The following is a 23,849-nucleotide window of genomic DNA, read 5'->3' as shown; positions in this document are numbered from 1 at the left end:
AAATCAAAGATAGTCTGGCAGAAAGGGCAGAAAAAAATTAACATTGACACTACATGCAGTGAAAAAAGTTCTTGTGTACGAAATATGTTTTTGTTTTTCAATAACAAACTCCCAATGTGGGAGTTTGCTTCTGAAAAATGAAAACGTTATTAAAATTTGGTGGACAGAGAGCAAATCAGACATTTGCCATCTATCAAACTTTTTGAACTTTGACAGGAACCACTATTTTGGGCCAAGTCCAAGGTACAGGGATCAATGCTGAACCAGTGGTGGCCTCTAAGTTTGACAGACAGTAGTTTGTCATGGTGGCAGACACAATGTGTCTGCCACCCGATAGGCCTGGGCGGAAACTTCCGTTCCGCTCGCGGAATTTGTGTAATTTCGCGTTCCGCGGAGAACGCGAAATTGCCCAAAATTTTTTGCTTGTTCGTGTTCTCAAATGCGTGTTCGCGGGATATTTTCCCCTTGAGCACACAAACAACGATTGCGAACAGTAAAAAAGCATCCCGAACAAGCAAGTCCACGAATTTCTGCGTGTTCGCGGAGATTTATTACCGTTTTGCGGAGATTTGCGTAACGCGATTATGCAAATTCCGCCCACCCCTACACCCTGACAGGTGGAGTACTGGCTTCCAAGCTCTAGATCAGGCCCATAACCATCACACCACTTCTGAGGGAATGTAAAGCAGAACCTCAAATTGAGACATATTACAGATCAATTTACAATTCAATTATTTTTTCAAGAGGTAACTATTCTATTGAAGGACCTCATGAACTCCTCTACACAGGCAAAGACAAATAGGCTGCCCTAATAGTCCTTAATGTTTCAGCCACTTATGACAGCTGGACTTGAAGAGTCAGCAATTAGGTGGGTGTGAGGCAATTTAAATTTTCAGCATCCATATTAAACCAATATAAAATGTAGAAAAAACTTACAAAATCACCACATATTAATCAATTCCATGAAAGTATTATTACATTTGCCATACATTTTCAAACGTTGCAAGGAGTCTGCTTAGCCAAGGTATGTGCAATCTATCTGCATGTCTCAATCACCATCTTCTATCACTCGCTGTCTGCAACTCTCAGTTCAATGGGTTTACCACCACAACACCAGCATGCACAAACACACTTGCACAAGAAAGAATCTACTCACTGCCACTCTTTAGAACAAGTTGCTGGGCTGCAGCCACCCACCCAAACTCTACTAGAAACCTACCTCCCTGTCAGATCTTCACATATTCAGGAAATAATCAGCAATAGCTGACCTATACCATTCGTCTTTTATCAGGGGCGTACAGATATTAATGTCCAACACTAATATTCCCCTCTGCATCTTCCGTGCATCACTACAACAAAGCACGATTGTGAAAGTATTGAAAACTGCCAATATTAAAAACCATATTAAAAAATAACTTTGGACAATAGAGCACTAGAGCATTCTCTACCTATCATCAACCCAAATACCTTATTAAATCCAACATCTACTTGGAAACAAGCTTCTAAATTTTTTGAGTCAGCATAGATACCACAATCACAACCACTACTGTTCTTATCTGTCCCCACTTAAGTGTGGAGCCCCAAAGGGCTTGACCTTTCACTGCCTACAATTAAACATCTATCTACTTCCAGTGGCGTTCTAAATCCACAGTATGAACACCAATGCTACAATTATGTTTTTGGGATGCTGCTGATAACACCACTTCAGACAACTTCTCCATGATTGGATTTGTACTCGAGGTTAACATTTGAATGACTCAGAAGCACCGCAGGCTAAACACTGGCAAGACAGAAGAAAGTGCTATGTGCCAGTCTTATTTCTACTGTTTGCCTTTTCCTAAACCTCAGGCATATATAATTGCTCCATCCCCACTTCTACAGCAGTAAAGTGATGCTTGGACTTTATATGGATGCCTAACTCTCCATGAAAGTTTGAGTCCATAGCTTCAGTGAAACCTCATTCCCTTCATTTCATTTATGTTCACCCTCAAAGAGTTCTAAGATTAACAGCCCCTGTCCTGTATCACCTTTGTTATATCTCTTATCATCAGATTCCAGGCATCTCCTCACTACCCAAAATTGCCAAAACTCTTGCACTGGTAAAACCTCATCCTTGGAAAATGTTATATCATTACATAGCCCTAAACTAGAACTGTAATCTTTGAGACTCTCTTTGAAAGTCTCTTACATCATACTGAACACGTTAAACATACAAACTAACACCAAGTTGAAAGAGTAGAATTTTGTAGAATAAATCTATGACATTACCTCCTTGGGGAATTTGGAAATCTTCCTGAGACACCTAGACAAAGTAATTTTATTCAACTTGCACTTGCACCCAAATACAATAGTTAGATAGTTCATATTCTCCTACTATTGATTGGCATGTGAGGAGTTTAAAATTAAATTTATTACACAACTTCTGGTGTTTCATTGGTTACACTGTGCATTGCAATGGTCACAATTTGGCATTCTAATGTTAGTGACTGGATTGATGGTATACATTTACTCTCTATTATGGAAGATATTGTGCTAATGAAGCCACACTGTCCCTCAGCAAGTTCCTAATTCAGACTCCACTGTATGAGAGGTGCACAGGAATATTGCTTTACCCAGGTTAGCAGAACATTGTCTTATGACTTTTCTCCATTGTTCATTTTCCTATCCTGTTAAAACAAACTAAACATTTCTAATGCCATTCAATGTTTACTATATGCTGGACAATTAGATTCAAATGTATTTTCCTTTCTCAAAAAGTAATGCCATATATATACAAAAAAAGTTTGTTTGGTGACCATTAACACTGAAAATTAATTCCTTGATGGTTGACCTTCAAAGGATGATGTTTTGTTGTTTCCGACAATTATTTTTCACAGGTTGCAATTAACTTAATCACCAATTAATTATCTCTACACTAAGGTGTTCAACTGTCATTTAATCCACCTGTATAACTCTTTCTTTCTCTCTCACCTGCTCTTACCTAAATCCAGCTTTTGGGGGGCTGCGAACAGCAATTGCAGTTTTAGGGAAAGGATTCTCTGGAGCCACCTTCACAACCCTCATCCTGTTCAGTGCTGAGCTCTACCCAACTGTCATCAGGTATGCATCAGCACTGCTTTTAGATATTGATAATTGATAATATGGTGCATAGCAAAACCACAGCAGGGTTGGTTGTCTCCAAAGAAGCAACTAAGAAGTTAAAACAAGGTTCTGAAAAGCACCAACCCAATCTCCCTCCCCCCGCAGCCCCCTGCTCACCCACCTGGTATCGTAGCGCTCTGTTGGCCACGCATTGCTCACACTGCTAGAATTTATTACTTGCTCGCACTGCTGAATAATAAGTCATCGTAGCGCTTTGCTCATCCACCTAGTATTGTAGCGCTTGGACTGCCACGCATTGCTCGAACTGCTAAAACTTTGTTTGTGATCGTAGCACTTATTGCCAGACTTAGTCGCACTGCTGAATATCAAGTCATCGTAGCGCTTTACTATCAGACCGCGCTTTGTTATTTGTTATTTACTGTGCCATTGTTGTGATAATTGTAGCCCGTCTGTGCTGCCCAGTTCATAGCGGTCGTGCCCCAATCTCGTCCTGTTGCAATTTTGGCTTGCTGCCATTTTGTTATTTGTTGGTGTGCCTCCCAGTCCGGCTCTCCACCCCGCTCCAGCCTCCCAGCTGCTCCTCCCACGCCCCTTCCCCTCCACTATCCACATATGACAGATGCCTTTACGCGCAGCGGTCACGTGCAGCGATCACGCCCCATGCGCGCCGAAGGTGCGCCAAAGGTAAGCCCGTCTATGCCCGTCCGCGCCTGGACTGCGCCCAGCGCCAGATCCCCTGGTCCCCGTATAATCCACTCCGCCCGCATAACGTACGACGCAGCCACCCTCTCAGCACTCAACCCCGGCCATCTCCCAGACTGCTACCAAGCCGCTCTAGGACACACCCATGGACCCTTCCCCTGCCACGCCTGCAAATTCGATTGCACCAGGACCCACACCAAATCTACTGACTCCAAACAGAGCTCCGACACTAACCACCTGAAATGCATCCTGCTCAACACCCGCTCGATCCACAGACACGCCATTGAACTTTGGGACCTACTCGACACCACATCACCGGACGTCGCCTTTCTTACCGAAACATGGATGTACGCCTCTTCAACGCCCGACATCACCATAGCCATCCCGGAAGGATACAAGATCATTCAAAAGGACCGCATCAACCAAACTGGAGGAGGCATCGCCATCGTCCACAAGAACACCATCCGCATCACAACCAACTCCGATGACAACCTCACATCCGCCGAACACCTTCACTTCCAGATCCACACCGACCCCAAGACTACACTCAGAGGCACCCTGATATACAGACCACCAGGACCCCGCACACAATTCAGCGAAGACATCACTGACTTCATCGGCCCACACGCCCTCCCATCCGAGGACTACATTCTACTGGGAGACCTCAACTTCCACCTAGAAAAGAACAACGACAGCAACACCACCACCCTTCTGGACAACCTCGCCAATCTTGGACTCAAACAACTTGTCGATACCCCCACCCACTATGCCGGACACACGCTCGACCCAATCTTCACCTCCAGCAAACACATCTCCTTCAACCACACCACAACTCTCCATTGGACGGACCACAGTTGCGTTCACTTCAACGACAAAAAGACCACGACCCACAACCTCCCTCAAACAATTCCACGAAGAAACTGGAACTAAATTACCACCGACCAGCTCTCCACATCGCTTCATAAAAACCCTCCTGCCAAACCATCGGACCCAAACCAAGCAGCCATCAACCTCACACAATGGATCACCCACAGCACCGACGAACTAGCTCCCTTGAAAAACCATCAAATTAAGCAAGGTAGCAAAAAAGCCCCCTGGTTTAACGATGACCTTAAGAAATCCAAGAAGTCCTGTCGCACCCTCGAGAAAGTCTGGAGAAAAAATCCAACCACTGATAACCTGGCCACCTTCAAGAACGCCACCCGCAAACACCACCAACTGATTCGATCCACCAAGAAATCAGCATTCAAGGATCAGCTTGACAACAACGCCCATAGCAGCAAAGAACTATTCAACATCGTCAAAGAATTTATCAACCCCACCGCAGGCACCAACGACATCACTCCATCTCAAGTCCTCTGCGACTCCCTAGCCACATTCTTCCACAACAAAATCGCCGACATACATTACAGCTTTGAAAACCAGCCCGGAGACCAGCCCAACCCTCTCACCTCCGAACCAAAACCCCCCTCTAACAACCTGTGCGCCTGGAACCCAATCACCACCGAAGACACCATCCACCTGATGAACTCCATCCACTCAGGATCGCCAACCGACCCATGTCCCCACCACATTTTCAACAAAGCAGACTCCATTATCGCACCCCATCTCCGAGACGTCATCAACTGCTCCTTCAACTCCGCGACCTTCCCGGAAAGCTGGAAACATGCCGAACTCAGCGCCCTCCTGAAAAAACCCACAGCAGACCCCACCGAACTTAAGAACTACCGCCCCATCTCGCTCCTCCCATTCCCTGCCAAAGTCATTGAGAAAGCCATCAACAATCAGCTCGCCACCTTCCTCGAATCCAACAAATCCCTCGACCCCTCACAGAATGGCTTCCGAGCCAAACACAGCACCGAGACCGCCCTCATCGCAGCAACAGACGACATTCGAACCCTACTGGACAACGGAGAAACAGTTGCCCTCATCCTACTTGACCTCTCCGCAGCATTCGACACAGTCTGTCATAGCACCCTTATACAACGCCTCAACAACGTCGGAATACAAGGAAAAGCACTGGACTGGATCATCTCGCTCCTCGCAGGAAGAACCCAGAGAGTCCGCCTCCCCCTTTTAGATCAGAGGCCACAGAAGTCATCTGCGGCGTACCACAAGGATCATCACTCAGTCCCACCATCTTCAACGTATACATGAGTCCCCCTCGCATCCATCGCTCGCCAACACAACCTCAACATCATCTCCTACGCAGACGACACCCAGCTGATCCTCTCCCTCACCAAAGACCCAAACACCGCCAAAACCAACTTACACGAAGGAATGAAAGAAGTAGCCGAGTGGATGAAGAACAGCCGTTTAAAACTAAACTCGGACAAAACGGAAGTCCTCATCTTAGGATCATCTCCCTCTGCCTGGGACGACTCATGGTGGCCACCGGCCCTGGGAACCGCACCCACACCTACGGACCACGCACGTAACCTGGGCTTCATCCTAGACTTCTCCCTCTCGATGACCAGACAAGTCAACGCCGTCTCATCATCATGCTTCAACATCCTACGCATGCTCAAAAAAATCTTCCGATGGATCCCCACCGAAACAAGAAAAACGGTCACCCTCGCACTAGTCACAAGCCGACTGGATTACGGAAACACCCTGTACGTCGGAACTACAGCCAAATTACAGAAAAAACTCCAACGCATCCAAAACGCCTCAGCCAGAATCATACTTGACATCCCCCGCCAAGATCACATCTCCAACCACCTATAAGACCTCCACTGGCTCCCCATCAACAAGAGAATGACATTCCGTCTCCTCACCCACGCACACAAAGCCCTCTACGAGCTAGGACCCGAATGCCTCAACACGCGCCTGTCCTTTTACACCTCCACCCGCCAACTTCGATCGTCCAACCAAGCCCTCGCCGCAATTCCGCGCTTCCATAGATCCACCATGGGGGGAAGATCCTTCTCTTACTTAGCGGCCAAAACCTGGAACTCTCTCCCCACCCACCTCCGCCTTACCCAAAACCACCTCTCCTTCAGAAAGCAACTAAAAACTTGGATATTTGATAAATAAATTACCCCTCCCCTCCCCCAAGCGCCTTGAGAGCCTCTGGGTGAGTAGTGCGCTATACAAATTACTGAACTTGAACTTGAACTTGAATCTTCTACAGCATCTTTACATTGAATGGCCTGGGATTCTGTGCACGGCATGCCTGATTCACAATGTGCAATTTGTAGTATGTAAAGTAGCTAAGAATCACTACAGTAGAACTACTTGCTGAGCTACAAATTACAATTCACAAACCTAGCAGTGGAAATTTCCACTTTCACCTCTCCTTTGTTGTTTATGGGGATATCAGTATGATTTCTATGTCCAGCGAAGATACTATGAGCCTTTGTCTCTTTCTACATTTATACAGGAATGGGGTGGGCGGAATTTGCATAATCGCGTTACGCAAATCTCTGCGAAACTGTAAAAAATCTCAGCAAACACGCAGAAATTCCGCGAACACGCGGAATTGCTTGTTCGCGATGCTTTTTTCCTGTTTGCAATCGCTGTTTGCGTGCTCAGGTTGAAATATCTTGCGAACAAGCATTTTCAGAACGCGAACACTTTCACCATGTTGCTAGAAAAATAAAATAAAATGCACTTTCAAGCCAACCCTTGTGTGCCAGATTACTCCTGCACAGAGTCTGTTCTCTTATAGGTTTAGGTCGCTGGTATGTGCATAAGCTAGCCACCAGCTTGTTTGAAAGCAGCCAAACTCAAGGAGCCTTTTTTCTCTGGTGGCTGTTTAGTTGGGTATGGTGATAAGATCTTAGCTTACATTAAAAAACCCTAGAAGTTCAAGAAAAAAAGGCCAAAGTGACGTCAAAGTTAGGTGTCGCAATGACTTCAAAACACCTTGTTAGACCTTGCTGCTGGAGCACTTTGGACTTTACCGCTACTTCTTGCGGAACCCGCTTCGCGGGTCCCGCTGCGGCGTGCCAGCCGCCTCCGCCTATGCGCAGAGCTTTGGACCACACCTGTGAGGGATTGGGTGAGTGCAGGGCTGCGAGCCGCGGGACAGGACTACGTTTCCCAGGAGTCCTGTTAACCCGCGCCACCTGCCACCTGGCCGCTCTCCCTGCTCGCCCCGCCCCATCTACAGCTTGAAAAGCCCTCGTTTGTAACGTTGCTCTGGGACACCTTGTTAGACCTTGCTGCTGGAGCACTTTGGACTTTACCGCTACTTCTTGCGGAAGCCGCTTCGCGGGTCCCGCTGCGGCGTGCCAGCCGCCTGTGCGCAGAGCTTTGGACCACACCTGTGAGGGATTGGGTGAGTGCAGGGCTGCGAGCCGCGGGACAGGACTACGTTTCCCAGGAGTCCTGTTAACCCGCGCCACCTGCCACCTGGCCGCTCTCCCTGCTCGCCCCGCCCCATCTACAGCTTGAAAAGCCCTCGTTTGTAACGTTGCTCTGGGACACCTTGTTAGACCTTGCTGCTGGAGCACTTTGGACTTTACCGCTACTTCTTGCGGAACCCGCTTCGTGGGTCCCGCTGCGGCGTGCCAGCCGCCTGTGCACAGAGCTTTGGACCACACCTGTGAGGGATTGGGTGAGTGCAGGGCTGCGAGCCGCGGGACAGGACTACGTTTCCCAGGAGTCCTGTTAACCCTCGCCACCTGCCACCTGGCCGCTCTCCCTGCTCGCCCCGCCCCATCTACAGCTTAACTATCCTCCTATAAAATCAAGCACCATTCCCCGCGTCGCAGGAGCGCGCGGGTGCGCCCGGGGCGAAGCCCGGGCAAAGGGCGGGCCCTCTGAGGCCCTCGTAGGCCAGTGTAGGCTGGGCCTACCCTCTTTCGCCTGCTTTGCACAGGACTTTGGACGTTGATACAGAGGACGGATATGGCTTCACTGGCTATGGAGGGAATCACTGTGAAGGTGGTGGGAGCCAGAAATGGGACTTTGGACAATTATTTTTCTAGGGCACTGGGTGATGGGGATAAGGAAACCTCCCTGGCTGAGCGTAGGGCTGAGCGCCGTCGCTCTATTGAGAACTTGAAAAACAGGCCTTTTTCCGACACCACCACCCATCTTGTCACCCAAGAAGGTGGCTCATTTAATACTAGTGAGGAACTACTATCACAGGATGGTGTCCCTCTATTACTGCGGGATTGTATTCCCAACCCCTGTTTGCCTCTCAACCAGGACCCAAGTGCTTCCCCCCTCCCCAGTCTCAGTTGTACGGTTGTTGATTTAACCACCCAGACCCCCACTGTAGTAAAACCTAGGAAAACGAAGCTGAAGCAAGTAGTAGTGGCCCAGATGCATGGCCCACCCCCAAATAAGAGAAGAAGGAAGTTGAGGGGAGGACATGGTAAAACCAAAATCCCCCACTCCGATTTTGGGAAAGCTCCTAAGCCCCCTCCCATCCTCGATGGGGCAATAGCAGAGGTGCATGAAGCTCCTTCTATCAGGGGTACCAACACCACAGACCTTGACAATGCTCCTGGGGATATACCATTGAATGCTTTACCCCCCGTTGCTTCTTTAGGGAACCTGGAATTTTTACTTAGGTCACTGCTCCAGCCCATTAGTGAGAGCATAAAGAAAGTGGAGATTAGACTCACTATTTTGGAGGCAGCCATAAGTAGTATGAAAACCTCTGCTATTACCCGAGATAGACTCCTTGAGTCTAATTCTCCCCCTAACCCTCCTTCTAACGTTCAAACCCTTCCAGCTAACTTAGGACCTCCCTTGGTGATTACCGCTGCTCCCCCTCCGCAATCTCTTATGGCCAACCTAGCCCCGATACAATCTAGCAAACCTATTACTTTGCAACCAGTAGGCCCAGTTCACCATACGACCACTTCCAATGGGGCTATATCTAATGACTATATTGCTCCCCCACCCTCTGAGAAGCTAATCGCTTCATGGTAGTTATGGCAGGGTTCCCCCCTCTAGAGGTGGGTGAAGGTGAGAACCTTCACTCACTTAAAAGTAAAGTCATTAAATGGCTGAACTGGAATAGACCCCTCCCGGCCCATCTTAACAATGAAATTATTATGGTGAGAAGGGTATCCTGGCTGGGTAAAACCAGAAAATCTATAACAGGGGATTGTATTACGGTAAGCTGTCGAGATCCTAGGACTGTTTTACACATATGTGCCGGGTATAATAGATCTCTCGATTCCACCATCCAGACACTGTCAGTGTCTTTCTTCTTCCCCCCTACTCATATGCACCATGACCAAGTCCCAGGTAATTGGACGAGGGTCGAGCGGAGGGGTAAATATCGTGGGTATGAAGCAAGACCGGTTTTTCGGCCCCCGGAGACCCCCTTCTATGACTACAACCGATTTAACTGTCTTAACGGGTTGGATGGGGTTGACTGACTGCCCCCAGCCCCAGTTCCCACCCCCCTCTTTACTGATAATGGTCTAGTTGTAACTCCAGGTACCAGCCCCTCTTCCTTTCCCCCACATGTAATGCCTCCTACTATTGTCCCGGTGTATTCACCCTTTCAGGGACTAGGAACCATTGATAATAACTTAATTGCAGATATGGGCCAATGTATAGTGGCCGTAACATCTCCGTCCTCTAGATTGCTGCACATACACCCGCAGGGAGTTAATTTACCCGTCCCTGCTGATCCTCCTGCTATAATGGTTCCCCTAGCTGCCAATAAGCCCTCAATTTCCAACGAACCCGTGACTATTGAACCATCCCCCTGTTTCCCTGGTTTTAAATTTGCCAGTTGGAATGTTGCAGGTTGGAGACGGCAAATGTCGTCATTGGGCTGGAGCGAAATTCTGTCTGATTTTGATGTGTTATGTCTGCAAGAGACCTGGGCAACCACTGATATTAATCGTGATGGATTTATGTCATACAACAACCCGGCACAAAGGTCCAATATGGGTAGGGCCAAAGGGGGGCTAGTAATCTTACTTTCTGTGAATCTCCCTGTTCGTATGAAATTACACTGGTCTGTGAGTTACCATTCACAAATCTTAATTTTAGAACATGTAAGCGGCCATGTAGTTATGTTGATTAATCATTACAACAATTTGTTTGATGCTTCTAATACTACTGTGGTGGAGGAGTTGGGTTTTGCCGAGAGTAACATTCGCAAGGGCATTCATAAATCTTTCGATATCATCTGGGGAGGGGATTTTAATATTCGTACCTGTCCTCATTCATTTACCAGAATTTGTGGATATGATGGGGATAATGGGGAAAACCAGGCACATTTTATTCACTCACCCTATGGAGATTCTCTTAATTCCATCATGCTAAATTTGGACCTTATGATTCACCCTCCGGCTGCAGATGCTGATGGTAACTCTGTCCCAACCTTTGTTGGATTGAATTCGGCCTCTGTTATCGATCATTTATTGGTTTCTACACACCCTGTCCCTTTTTGTACGGTTCCCATTGTTGCCGACCTTGGAAGTAGCGACCATAATGCTATTACCATGTCGATCTCTGTCTGGGGGCTACCAGTTAACACTCATCGTTTGATAATTGAAGACGTAACCCCCTGTAGACAGAATGGTATCCGTATTAAGTGGTGTATGGGTAACTCTGAGAAGCTGCAGCTTAAAATCATAGAAGCAGGGTTTGCGGCAATATATAAATATTTGGATTCAGAGGCACCCCTTGAGCGTATTATAGTTGATTTTGTGGAGTTAGGCACAGTTAAAAAAAGTTGTCTCACCATTACCAAAGGCCAAATTAAGAAGGAAAATGTGGGCTGGTTTGATAGTATGTGCACTAAATCTCTCCGGGAACTTAAGCAGGCACTTACTAAACAACCCAGAGACAGGGACGCTATTCTGTCCCTTAGACTGACATACAAAACTCATCTTATATGCAGGAAACAGGAGTTAAGGGAACAAGCTTGGGATGCTCTTAACAAAGCAGCTATATTGCATGATAGTAGGCTCTTCTGGACCACGGTTAATAGCCCCTTTCTTGTTAAAGAAGACTTTCCTATATTGTCAGCCCAGGTTAGTGAAGCGAACTGGGTTGCACACTTTTCGGGAATTTTCAACCCAACTAGGGAGGATTGCGTTCGTTTTTCTCCTCCTGTGTTCGAAATGAAGTTATCCCTGGACATTTCCCTACAAGAAGTGGATACTGCTATTAGTCAGAGCAAAGGGGGAAAGGCCCCGGGACCTGATGGGGTCCCGGTTGACCTGTATAAATCCAACCCGACACTTTGGAGTCCACTCCTAACACAGGTGTTTAACGCCTCAGTTATGGAGAGTACACCACCTACCTGGAGTGAATCCATAATCTTACCCATCTATAAAAAGGGAGATAGAGGAGAGGCCAAGAACTACCGCCCTATCTCCCTTCTGGATTCCTCCCTTAAGATTATGAGTAGGCTTCTCCTGATGCGTTTGGAGGAATGGGCGGAGGAAAATAAAATACTGGCCGAGTCCCAATACGGCTTTCACAAAGGCCTTGGGACAACAGAACAGTGTATCAATCTTGACCTCCTTATTGGAAAATACACGAAAGCGAAACAGGGTTCTTTATTTCTCTGTTTCGCAGATCTCTCGAGTGCCTTTGACTTAGTGGACCATACTTTGTTATGGTCCACTTTACTGGATATGGGAGCCCCCCCAGCAATTATATACTTCCTGGCCAGACTTTACAATAAGTTATCGGCTCAGATCCATTATGGCCAGGCAGGTGAATGCACTGGGAAAATTAGGGTTAACTCTGGCATACGACAAGGCTGTGTGCTGGCCCCTCTGCTCTTTTCCCTTTTTATAAATTCTATGGAGTCGGAATTGAAGAGGGTACAGGCTGACTCTCCGCAGGTTGGTGGCTACCCTGTGCCAGTCCTGCTCTATGCTGATGACACGGTTTTACTCTCGCGTACTCCAAACGGGCTCCAAAATTTAATGAACTATTTTTATGACTTCATTAAGGGGAGAAAACTGAAAATTAACAATTCCAAGACTTATATTATGGCCTGTGGCAAACGGATGAAACTTTCCAAGCCGTTTCATTTTAATAATCACAAAATTGAGGTGGTGGATAGATTTTGTTACCTTGGAGTAACTTTTAATAACAGAGGGACTTGGGCACCTGAGATTTCAAACGTGAATGCTAGGATGGGCAAAAGCTCCTCCGGAGTTTTTCGCTTTGCATCTAAGCTAGGTAGTCGCCGCATACCAGACATGTTAAATATCTATAGGCATAGATGTGTATCTATTGCTCTATATGGGTCTGGTATATGGGGCTATTGTAAGCACAGGGAACTACAAGTCACCGAGAACCGGTTCCTTAAAAGACTCCTTTGTTTACCCTCCTCGGCATCTAATGAATAGTGCCATAACAAGGTGGGTATGAACCATCTTACAGACCTAATGGGAATGAGACCTTTAATGGTCTGGAGGTCAATCTGGGCTAAAGATGAGACTGATTTTACCAGGCGGATTATTTTAGATTGTCTCAATCTGGACAACACCCGCAAGATTCCCTGGTTAAATTATGTTTCATCTTCCTATAGTGAAATCTTTAACCTGGACATTGTTAATGACCCCCATAGTGCTGTCTTAGTACCAAAAAAGGAACTCAAAAATGTCTTTATAGGGACCAAATCTAACTCACGCAGGGCTAAATGCAGCCTCATGTCAACTCATGTATTTTACTATTCTAATATGTTGGAAGACAGGGGCATGCCTATGTACCTTAAATCTATTACCAAGCAATCGCACCAGTTTGTTCTCACGAGGATGAGACTTGGTATAGTACACAATCTAGTGGCTTTTCCAGAGATGAAAATTCATAGCCAATCCCCCTGCCCCTGTGATGGTCTATCTAGGCAAGGCACCTTGCACTTTATGCTTATTTGCCCCCTCTATATGCACCTTCGTCGTTACTATCTCAGACCTGTTTTTAAGAAATATTCTGTGTATACTACAGCCCAAGCACTGAAACTATTATTTGCACTTGATACCATTGATATCTGTTTTTTACAGCTACCTTTTTACTTAAAGCTGTTTCACATAGGAAAAGCCTGGTGTTTTAATTCTTTTAATCTCATTATTGATGAGTTGTCTCCTCCACTGAAATGTCTGTAGTCTGTGTTTTTATATTGTATGCTTTTGTGATTGTTTTTAATAATCGAATAAAGCTTTGGAATTGAATTAATTGACTTCAAAACTAACATTTAAAATGTTGCCATGAATGTCTTATTACTTCACATATTACGTCACTCATGGCATATTAATCTTGAATGATATCACTGATTACTTTATTAGATGAATGTAACAGTTTGCTGTGCACTTTCCATACTGGAAGGTTTTCAATGTTCTACAACTAGACCCAACTTTCTATCACATATGTAGTTGTAGTTGGTATTATAATTATACGTTAGATCAAACAAATTGCTGCAGCACTATTAACTTCATTTTTAAATAAATTTTGAATACATTTAAATATATTAAATCAAATAAAGTGTATTTTTCTGGAATTTAATTTTAGACAATTCCCACCTAAAAAAAATATATATTTTCTATACAATCACATTTATTATGACATATTATTGAAGGTGATGTGTAGAATGAGTTGAAAGTAATTTAATCATATTTGCATTCAAATGTATTGGTAACATTCATTCATAAATTCCAAAAAAGGTTGATAAAATAAGTTATTGTTACAAAATAAATATATTTTATCTTTAGATATTTTAGTTAACATTGCATTATATTTAGTTTTATTTAAAATAAAATATTGTTTATTATTATTTCTTATGTGGTTTTATTTTTAGTACCTATCCCCATCATTTTCTATGGTTGAGTATTGCAGTATCAGTTGTTGGTAGTTTGTATTGCTGACTAGTGTTTCTTTTTTGGCGGTAGTAACACTTGTAAACTTGGCTCCCCCTCTTTTTCACTGGATGGAGACATGTACATTTACACTTTTGAGTAACTTTACAATAGGGTTTTCCGAATATCCAAAAGTAGTACATTTACTCAAAAGTGTAAGATTAAATTACTCATGTAAATTGCTCACAGGTGTAAGTTATGTTTAGGAGTAGCTCCAGAAGTGTTCTGTGGATGGATACATGAAAGTATGTATCCTACAAGTCCAAGGATGCTATCCAGTCTCCTGAATCAAGGGAGCAATGAACATAGGCCAAAGTCAACACCTAGAAACTGTTCTTCTAAATGATTTTGCTCAGCAGGCTGAGGTCTAGCATCTGCCATTGTCCTCAGGAAAAATATTTGTTTGTCATATATTTTGTTATATAAAAATTGGTTCTGTCGGATGATGAACAATTTCTTTGTTACACAACATATATTACTATAACATTTCTCACTTAGTTATACTTGGAAATATTTGTATAAGAAATTCACACACCACACATTTTATATAGGTATCAAAAAAGAGAGAAAGGTTGTTATACATCAATCCCTTTACAAAAATTAATTTTTGACATTTAAAAGTTGGTTGTCCATACAATAGAATGTCGAAACAAGGTGCACAAGTGAATAAATGTGATCAAGTGATTAAAGTGTATAATACAGTGAAACAATTTTAAAGCTAAAATTAAAAGAAACACAGGTCCAACATTAGTTTCAATTTCCACAGACAGTACAATTATTTCTATTTTTCTGCTGGGATATAACAAGGACCAATTGGTGAAATTAACGTCGACGTTTCGACCCTGGGGTACGGTGCTGTCTTATTAGCGACCAGTTCGGGTCTTCATCAGGACGAGGGGGAAGAAGGGACAACCTGAAATTTCTTTTTTTGGGGGGGGGCGTCCTATTTCTGCCTCTACGAAGATTATTTACTTTTCTTGTGTTCTAGCGTTGGTTCTTTATGTCAAGGATTTGTCACCGTCCGGTAGACAAATTGGATCTGGAAGCTGCAGATCGATTAGTATCTTTTTGGAGGTTTTTGTCAAAACGTTGAATCTTTTTGTATGACACGTCACCGTCCGGTGAAAGTTTCAGGTCTGAAGTGCCGCAGCCGCGATCACTTAAGGAGCAGTAACAGCCGCCGTCTGTCTCTCTCACGCGAGTCAATCCTTTGATTCTGTGGATGGATAGATGAAAGTATGTATCCTACAAGTCCAAGGATGCTATCCAGTCTCCTGAATCAAGGGAGCAATGAACATAGGCCAAAGTCAACACCTAGAAACTGTTCTTCCAAATGATTTTGCTCAGCAGGCGGAGGTCTAGCATCTGCCATAGTCCTCTGGAAAAATATTTGTTTGTCATATATTTTGGCCATCAGAGAAGGAATTTCTTGGCAAAAAAGTATCCGTGATCCACTGAAATCTGAACAAACACAGGTAGGACAGCAGGGGGTATATTTAACAACATGAAGCACCTGCTAGTCTGAGATAGCTGGATTCTAGCTGCGCAAGTAAAGACAAATGATGCTTCCTATCCACCATGAATAGGCTGTGGGAGGCGGAATAACATCAGCTGTTAGCCATAGCCTCTATTACCACCATATCCTTTGGAGCAGTAAACAGCTATGCTGGCTGTGGTACAGATTAAGAGGTCTGCATACATCAATAGATGAGAACCCAAGAATGGTATTGCTGTGTAATTGACAAGCCAGTGATTGCAAATCCAAAACTGTGGGCCATCCCATTGATATCTTTGAAGCACTCCAATGTAAAGCCAGGTTTTTTTTTAGCGGGCAGCCAGGAGCCTTCAAATGATATATTCATTTAGGATAAATGCACATTTCCAGAAAACCGGTGAATTTGATAATCTGAGTAAAAAAATTCTGAAATTCCCCAGGACTGGCCAGGAATATCTTGCTGGCCCTATCCCAAAAAGCCTTTGTATAGCTTCCCAGCAGGCAGATGGCATTCAGGCACCTCAAAGCCAACTGCCAGATGAAAAGACTCTTTCTGGAATGCATCAATGCTTTGATTCACTGTTTAACAGTGCAGTAAAGAATTCATTGAGATTCACTTTGGTGGTGGAAGCTTGATCTACCAAGTTCTCAGGCGTCAGTTGGGGGAGGTCAGAAAAGAGAGGTTCCTGATGATGCCTACCCACCAGGTGACTTACAGGGTAGCCGAACATGTCCGCACCTGCAAGATTTCCATCAGTAGATTTGTCTTGGGGTTTGATTGAGAATTTAAGTTTGGAAATAAGTTACTCGCCACATATGTGACTGATATCCTGTGTGCCTTATTACAATTGCATTATATCGAAACAGGGTATGAGGACATTATTTTTTCAGCTTGGGCCATTGGATTGAGGAAGGAGAGAAGGGAAGGCAGGAAACCACGGGCACAAAGATAAAATGTATCTCATGGAATGTTAACGGGTTGCGCTGGAGCAGAAGGCAGAGGCTGGTTATGAAATATCTCAAACAGTCGGCGGCACAGGTGTTTCTTATACAGGAAACCCATTTAAGCTACTCTGAGAGTAAGGAAGTCTTCGGTAAATATAAATGGTTAGAGCATTCTCTTTGCTCTCATCACACGACACACAATAAGGGGGTTGCTGTCCTGATAAGAAAGGGAGTTATTAGCACAATCAATTCTGTGTTAACGGACTGCTCTGGTAGGTGGATCTCGGTGCGGCCAACTCTGGGAGGGACTGAAGTTACTCTGGCATCCTACTATGGCCCTACCTAGATGATCCCACTTGCCTTCTCAGGGTACAGGCTAATCTGATAGAGGTCTCAACCCCAATACTAATTGGGGGTGATTTTAATGTGCTTCTTAACCCCACTCGTGATAGGTCAAATCACAGTAGATATGTGGCAGCTCCACAAACTAGGCGAGCAATGATTAAAGTGATCCACGATCTCAGCCTGGTCGATGTTTGGGAAGCTAAAGTGGGATTGGGATCTGGGTTCACGTATTTTAGCAAAAAGCACGGCCACTCTTCGAGAATAGATTATATCCTCACTGATAGAGCGAGTCTAGAAAATGTGGCAGACATTTCCATCTACTCTTTCGGACCATGCACCTATAACATTTGTATATATGGGAAGCACAGTTAAATCCCCTTTTCGGTGGACATTAAACAGAGGTATGCTGTGGGATCATGAGCTAATCAGTAATATAAGGGAATCTACTGTTAGGTTTTTCCTAGACAATACAGGGTCAACATCTCCTGATTATGTATGGGATGCCTTTAAGTCCTATATTCGTGGGGTATTCCATAGCTTGATATCTTCTCAAAACAAACAAGATAGGCTGAAATTCAAAAACATTAATGTGTAGATATCTAGATTAGAAAATGCTAGGATACACTGTCAACCTGAGGCAATCCATCTAATCCTTAAAGAATTGGATCAAGTTCGTTCCGAGTACCGACCACGTCAGCTGGTCCTTTCTTTGGGAAACACTTGGGGGGTCATTATGATGACGGGCGGACTTTGTCCGCCCGTCACCATAGTGGGGAATGGGACCGCCCGCCATAAGGGTGGGGGTCCCGGGGGTGAGATTAGGATGTGCCCTCCACAGTGGCGGGCACATCCTGTATTTTTAGCATTGTGATGGGCGGTGCTCTATGCACCACCCGCCACAATGCTAAAAATGCTTTCCAGCATTTGCATTTACAAAGCGGCAGGCACCGCGCGGTGCCTGCCGCTTTGTAAATGCAAATGAAGGGGGGTACCACAGGTGCCCCCCGTGTGCACCCCCCTACTGTCCATGACTCTGGGGGCCCGCAGGGGGCCCCCAGAGTGAAGTCCGCATGCCTTTCAGTGGCGGCATTTCCGCCATGGAAAGGCATTGTGAAATGCCTATCATAATATGGATGGCGGTGTCTGATAGACACCGCCACCATATTATTCCTTTTCCGCCCTGGCCGCAAGGCGACCGGGGCGGAAAAGCGGCAGACGGTCTTTCCGTCCGCCGAGGTCCCCCCGCCATACTAATATGGCGGGGGGGGGAAACGAGAGTTGATGGTGGGCGGATTGCCCCCGCCAGGCTGGCGGTGGCCACCGCCAGCCTGGCGGGGGCAATCCGCCCGCCATCATAATGGGCCCCTTAGAGTAATGGGATTCGGCACAGCGTTTATAAGATCTTTAGTTAAATGCTATGAGGGGGCTTCGGCTACTATCCTCCTAAATGGGGTATTAACACCAAGGTTCGAAATGCAGAGGGGTACACGTCAGGGGTGTCCTATTTCACCCCTGCTGTTCGACATATACATTGAATCCCTAGCGCAAGCACTTAGGTTAGATCCTCAGAGCACCCCTTTTTGCGTGCAAGATCTCAATGTCAAACTTGCCCTATATGCAGATGATTTGTTAGTCTACACTAGTAACCCTATTGTGGTTTTCCCTAAAGTGGAGGACACTTTAAGTGAGTTTGGACGATACTCCGGGTATGAGGTTAATCCTTCAAAGACGGATATTATGTGTTGTGGGGTTGAAGGATGGGAAAGGAGTGCCAGCTCTAGATTTAAATATCTGGGGATTAATATTGAGCAGGACCTGGCAAACATTCCTTTGACAAATCTGAGGAGAGTCTTAAAAGAACTCGATCACCTCTTCCTTAGGTGGAGGAATCTTCCACTCACAATATATGGTCGAGTGAATATAGTTATAATGGTAATTTTGCCTAAACTAACATATTTGTTCAGTGCCATCCCCCTCGACTTTCCTGGTAAACTTCTTGGGAAAATCCAGAGCAAGATCGGAAGCTTTATTTGGGCCAATAAAACCTCCAGACTATCGTGGAAGAAGTTAAAGAGAAGGTTAAGTAAGGGGGGCTTAGCATTACCAGATATCCTCTGTTACAGTCTTACATTCCAGTTTAAAAATATTCGATGCCTATTGGCCAGCCCCACTAATAATAACTGGGGGAGGATCCTGAAAGCCATGGTAAATCAGGAGGGGGGGTGGCCTGGATTTCTATATAAGTTCAGGGCCCCCAGGTTCTTCAAGAAAGTACGCCTAAAGGTGACTAGATCTGCACTTAACACTTGGCAAAATCTCAAAGCAAGGTGGGGATAAAATATTACTCAGACTTTGCTCCTATCTGGACTCCCCGGGACTCCCTGGCTGCTTAAAAGATAGCCTGGCTGTCCCAATAGAGCGTGCTGGCATCCAGATGTGGTCTGATATTATATCTATAGATGGAGTTCTACCCTGGGAGGTTTTGAGAGCAAAGATTGGCGATTCTTTTTCTTGCTTTAAATTTTTACAACTTTGCTCATGGTATGCGGCAGAAAAGGCGAATATAGGTGGGAACTATGAGGTAGAGTTAAAATTCCAAAACCCAGCTCCTATGAAAAAAGAGGTCGGGATATGGTATAGAAGTTTACTAGATAGAGAGGATATTGAGCTTCCTCCACCATATCTTGCTTGGGATTCATCTATATTGAAGAACAGCTCTGCGGAGTTTTACTTTCTATCTATTAACAATCTATATAAGTTTGTTAAGTCTGCTTCTCTGAAGAAAAAACATTTCTTCACTATTAATAGGTTGTACTATACCCCCCAAAAAATTGCTAAGTTCGCTTCAGATCCACCTCCCCGTTGCCCTAAATGTGGTATAATAGTAGCAGATGATCTGCACATGTTTTTTGAGTGTACTCAGTTAAGGGGCTATTCGCAGAATATAGAGTTGGCCTTGTCCGGAATTTTTGATCTAGGAATCACTCTAGACCTAGTCTTGGTCATATTCGGTCTGAGCCCATCCCTTATAAATCATCTATCCAGATTACAACTGGGTCTATTTCTTTGTTTGATCTTGCTGGCCCGATGGGAAATTTGTATATTTTGGAAAGATCCGGCCCCTCCATTATTTGAGAACTGGGTTCGGGCGGCACTTAATATGACAAGACTTGATAAAAGCGAAGGAAACATCTGGTCGCCATTGGTTTGTTGAGGCAAGGAACTGAGGGGTATATTATCAAGGGGTTTATCTCCGCTTTTTTGGCTTTAAAAGCCAAGAAAGCGGAGATAAAATTATCTCCCTATTACCAAGCTGTCGCTAACACCAGTTAGTGACAGCTAATAGGAGATAGCGACCATCTTGGGCCCCGCTTTGCATGTCAGTGATATTTATCACTAATGACATGCAAAGTGGGCGTGCCAAGATGTTAGCGACTGGAAACAGTCGCTAACATCGCTATCTCCTATTACCAACTTTTGGAGATATTCGCGCTAAGCGCGAATATCTCCAAAAGCTAACACCTGCCCTGAGCAGTTCTTCACCATGTTATCCAATGGGAGGTGGATACCATGGCTAAGAGCATTTGCTCGATAATGCATGAATATCGCTGACTTTTCAGCGATATTCATGCATTGCGGCCGTTTTTTATCGCATTTGCGATAAACCTTGCTAATAGCAAGGTTTATCTGCGATAAAAATCGCCGATGTGCGGCGATAATTTTTGTCTCTAAACAAGTTAGAGACAAAAATTATCGCTAGTTGTTGGTAATATACCCCTGAGACTGGTGTAAGATAGTCCGATGATTACACCAAGCCTCGTACAAAGAAGCTGGCCTGGTGGGCCCAAAAGCGAATGCAGCAACATGGACCCAGGGCAATCAGGATAAATAGGGTCTTTTATGTTACGATGGCAGACGCTTACGGTGCGATGAGGACTAAAAAAATAAATAAAAAATTCAAAACAATTGCATAATATCCTCTGGCACTTGTAATAAGGCGGACGGGATACCATTACGTTTATAACTGGGTACCCGTCCACGAAACTCTAAATCAGACCCTTAGCCTCCACCGTAGGTAGCTGAAGGTTCAGCACTTCTGCTGCTCTTTGGACTACTAAAATAAACCGAGGGGGCTCAACCTCTTTCTTAGACAGAGTACCGACATCACTGCCACGCTGTAGCTAAAAATATAGGCCAGAATCAGTGTGATATAGAAGTAGCATTTTTTCTGCCTACTCGTCATCCTGATCCTGAGGATCATTTTGAAGGCCTTAAACAGAATTAGAATCTGATCCATTAAGGGAGGGGCAGATCCTCATGCCAGCTCACCCTGCAACAGTTCTCCTGTCCAGTTTTCCCACTGCCGGCTACTCTCTGCTGCCTGTTCACCTGCTGCCCAATGTTTGTGCTTCCTCGTTTCTTGCTCTGTTCTGGCTTTCCTGCTTGTTTCTCTGCCCGCCATTTTGCCTTTTTGTTCTAATTTTTCTGCCCTCTGTTTTACCAACTTCTGCTACGTTTTGCCTTTCCAGCTAATTTTTCTGCCCTCCATTTTGCCTCTTCTGCCCTCTATTTTGCCCTCTTCTGCTCTGTTTTGCCTTTTCCACTCGTTTATATGCCCTCTGTTTTGCCTTTTCTGCCATCTGTTTGTGCCTCCTTGGCTCATTTCTCGCTCTGTTTCGCCTTTTTTGTTAATTTTTCTGCCCTCTTTTTTGCCTTTTCCGCTTGTTTTTCTGCCCTCTGTTTGGCCCAACTCGCTCATGTTTCTGCCCTCGGTTCTGCTCTGTTTTGTATTTTTGCTCAATTTTCTGTCTTTGTCTGCTTGTTTCTATGTCCTCTGCTTTTTTGCTCACTCGTTCTTCTACCCTCTGTTTTACCTTTTTCTTCATATTTCTTTCCTCTTCCAGCAGTTTCCTCAAAACCTGTTGCAGGGGAAACTGACACGATGGAGTCCTCCCACCCGGTGCCCAGATACCCCCAGCGGTGACATTGACTTGCTCTACAAATGCTGATTGGCTGATTGATTGATAGTCAAAATTGGGGACTCCATCTTTTTAATCTCATAAGTAGACATGGGCCTGTTTCATATTGGAAATGTTGTTGGGGTCAGTGCTAGAGCAGGTGCCATTGAAGTTGAGGCTGGTGCCAGAGCGATGGGAGCCAACAAGGCCTCTAAGGTAGGAGTAGCGGCATGCACCAGCACCAGCAGAGGGCCAAGTGGAAGAGAATGAGGTTTGTTGCTGGCGGGGAAAGCTGCACTGACAGAAGTCCAGCTAGTGGCCCCGATGGCTCCCTGGGGCCGTGGCGGTATTTTGAAAAGCCGTGTGAGAAGTAGATCCGAAGCGAATGGAATTCCTGAGTTAGAAAGAGGAGAGTTACATGAGAATTACATAAAGCTAGAAGCTATCCCTTGAATATTAAAGTGGGCACGTAAAGGGTTTTGGTCCCTTGAGGTACTCCTGGATTGAGTGCCTATATTGACCCGTCCCTGTACTAATAAGGGATTGGAGATTGCTCCCGCATCTTTGTTTAAGTGTATTCATGCCCTTGTCCTGATGAAGCCAATAGAAACAAGTGGCTGAAACGCGACCGCGACTGCGTCGACACTCTAAGAAGGAGTCCGGTCTAAATTTTCAGTTGGTTCATATTCCAATATAAACGCCATTATAAATAATTAGTTAGGGGTGGCATACCTCTGGCGCTCCTTAGGACTTCCTAGAAGTGTATCACTTTGATTTATGAGTGTACACGGTGATAATGTCTTGTGTTTTTATTTAGGGTATATATGTTTTGTATATGTTTTGTAGATATTGAATATGTGATGTATATATTTTGTACATTGTACTGTATATAGAGATGAATGCAAACTAGGGTGTTTCATTGTTGTATAGTCTTTAGTATATATGTATTTTTTTGTATATAACTTGTCTGTGCCCCACCGTGTCACGTGACACGTATATATGTTTTTGTAATTTGTGAATATATTTTTTCTAAAAATCATTTGAAACATCAGGGTAATTAGTTTATCCCTGTATGAAAATAAATATTGAATTGATCCCTCTGTACTTTTTCTTGTTTATACACATCTTTTGATGTACCTTGCTCATGTATAGGAGGGTAATTTGGGCATAGCCCCTGTTTTTTTTCATAGCTAACCATGGGGCCGGTGGGCACTTCAGAAGAAGCTGGAATTATCAGAACAGCCTCTGGAGCTGGGGAAACTATTCCCCAGCTTCCAAGGCTGTTTTGGACTAAAGGAATTCCCTCTGGCTCCTGCACCAGAGGGATTTCCGGTGCCATGTGCATGCACGGCCAGAAGCCATCTGACGCACACTAGCACGGTAGCGTCAGATGTCTCCCGCCCATCTGACACATGCAAAGGGTTAACTGTTCAATTGCCAGGTACAGGGGAGAGCCGCCGCTGAAATGTATCTGCTGGGGCTATCTGCCCCACAATCCCCCCTGGC

At 44.9% G+C, this 23,849-nt stretch overlaps 1 protein-coding gene across 1 annotated transcript in view; it reads left to right on the top strand.

Moving 5' to 3' along the window:
- The window catches only part of LOC144821702 (solute carrier family 22 member 7-like), a 178,883-nt gene that overhangs the window by 125,779 nt on the left and 29,255 nt on the right, over window positions 1-23,849 (top strand). Inside the window, exon 9 of the mRNA XM_078678919.1 lies at window positions 2,991-3,099. Coding sequence (XP_078535045.1) covers window positions 2,991-3,099 — 109 coding nt within the window. The remainder of the gene's footprint in view (window positions 1-2,990; window positions 3,100-23,849) is intronic.

The sequence above is a fragment of the Lissotriton helveticus genome, chromosome 2_2 (genome assembly GCF_964261635.1).
Source record: "Lissotriton helveticus chromosome 2_2, aLisHel1.1, whole genome shotgun sequence".
Classification (NCBI taxonomy): Eukaryota; Metazoa; Chordata; class Amphibia; order Caudata; family Salamandridae; genus Lissotriton; species Lissotriton helveticus.
This window is presented reverse-complemented; position numbering and strand designations above follow the sequence as displayed.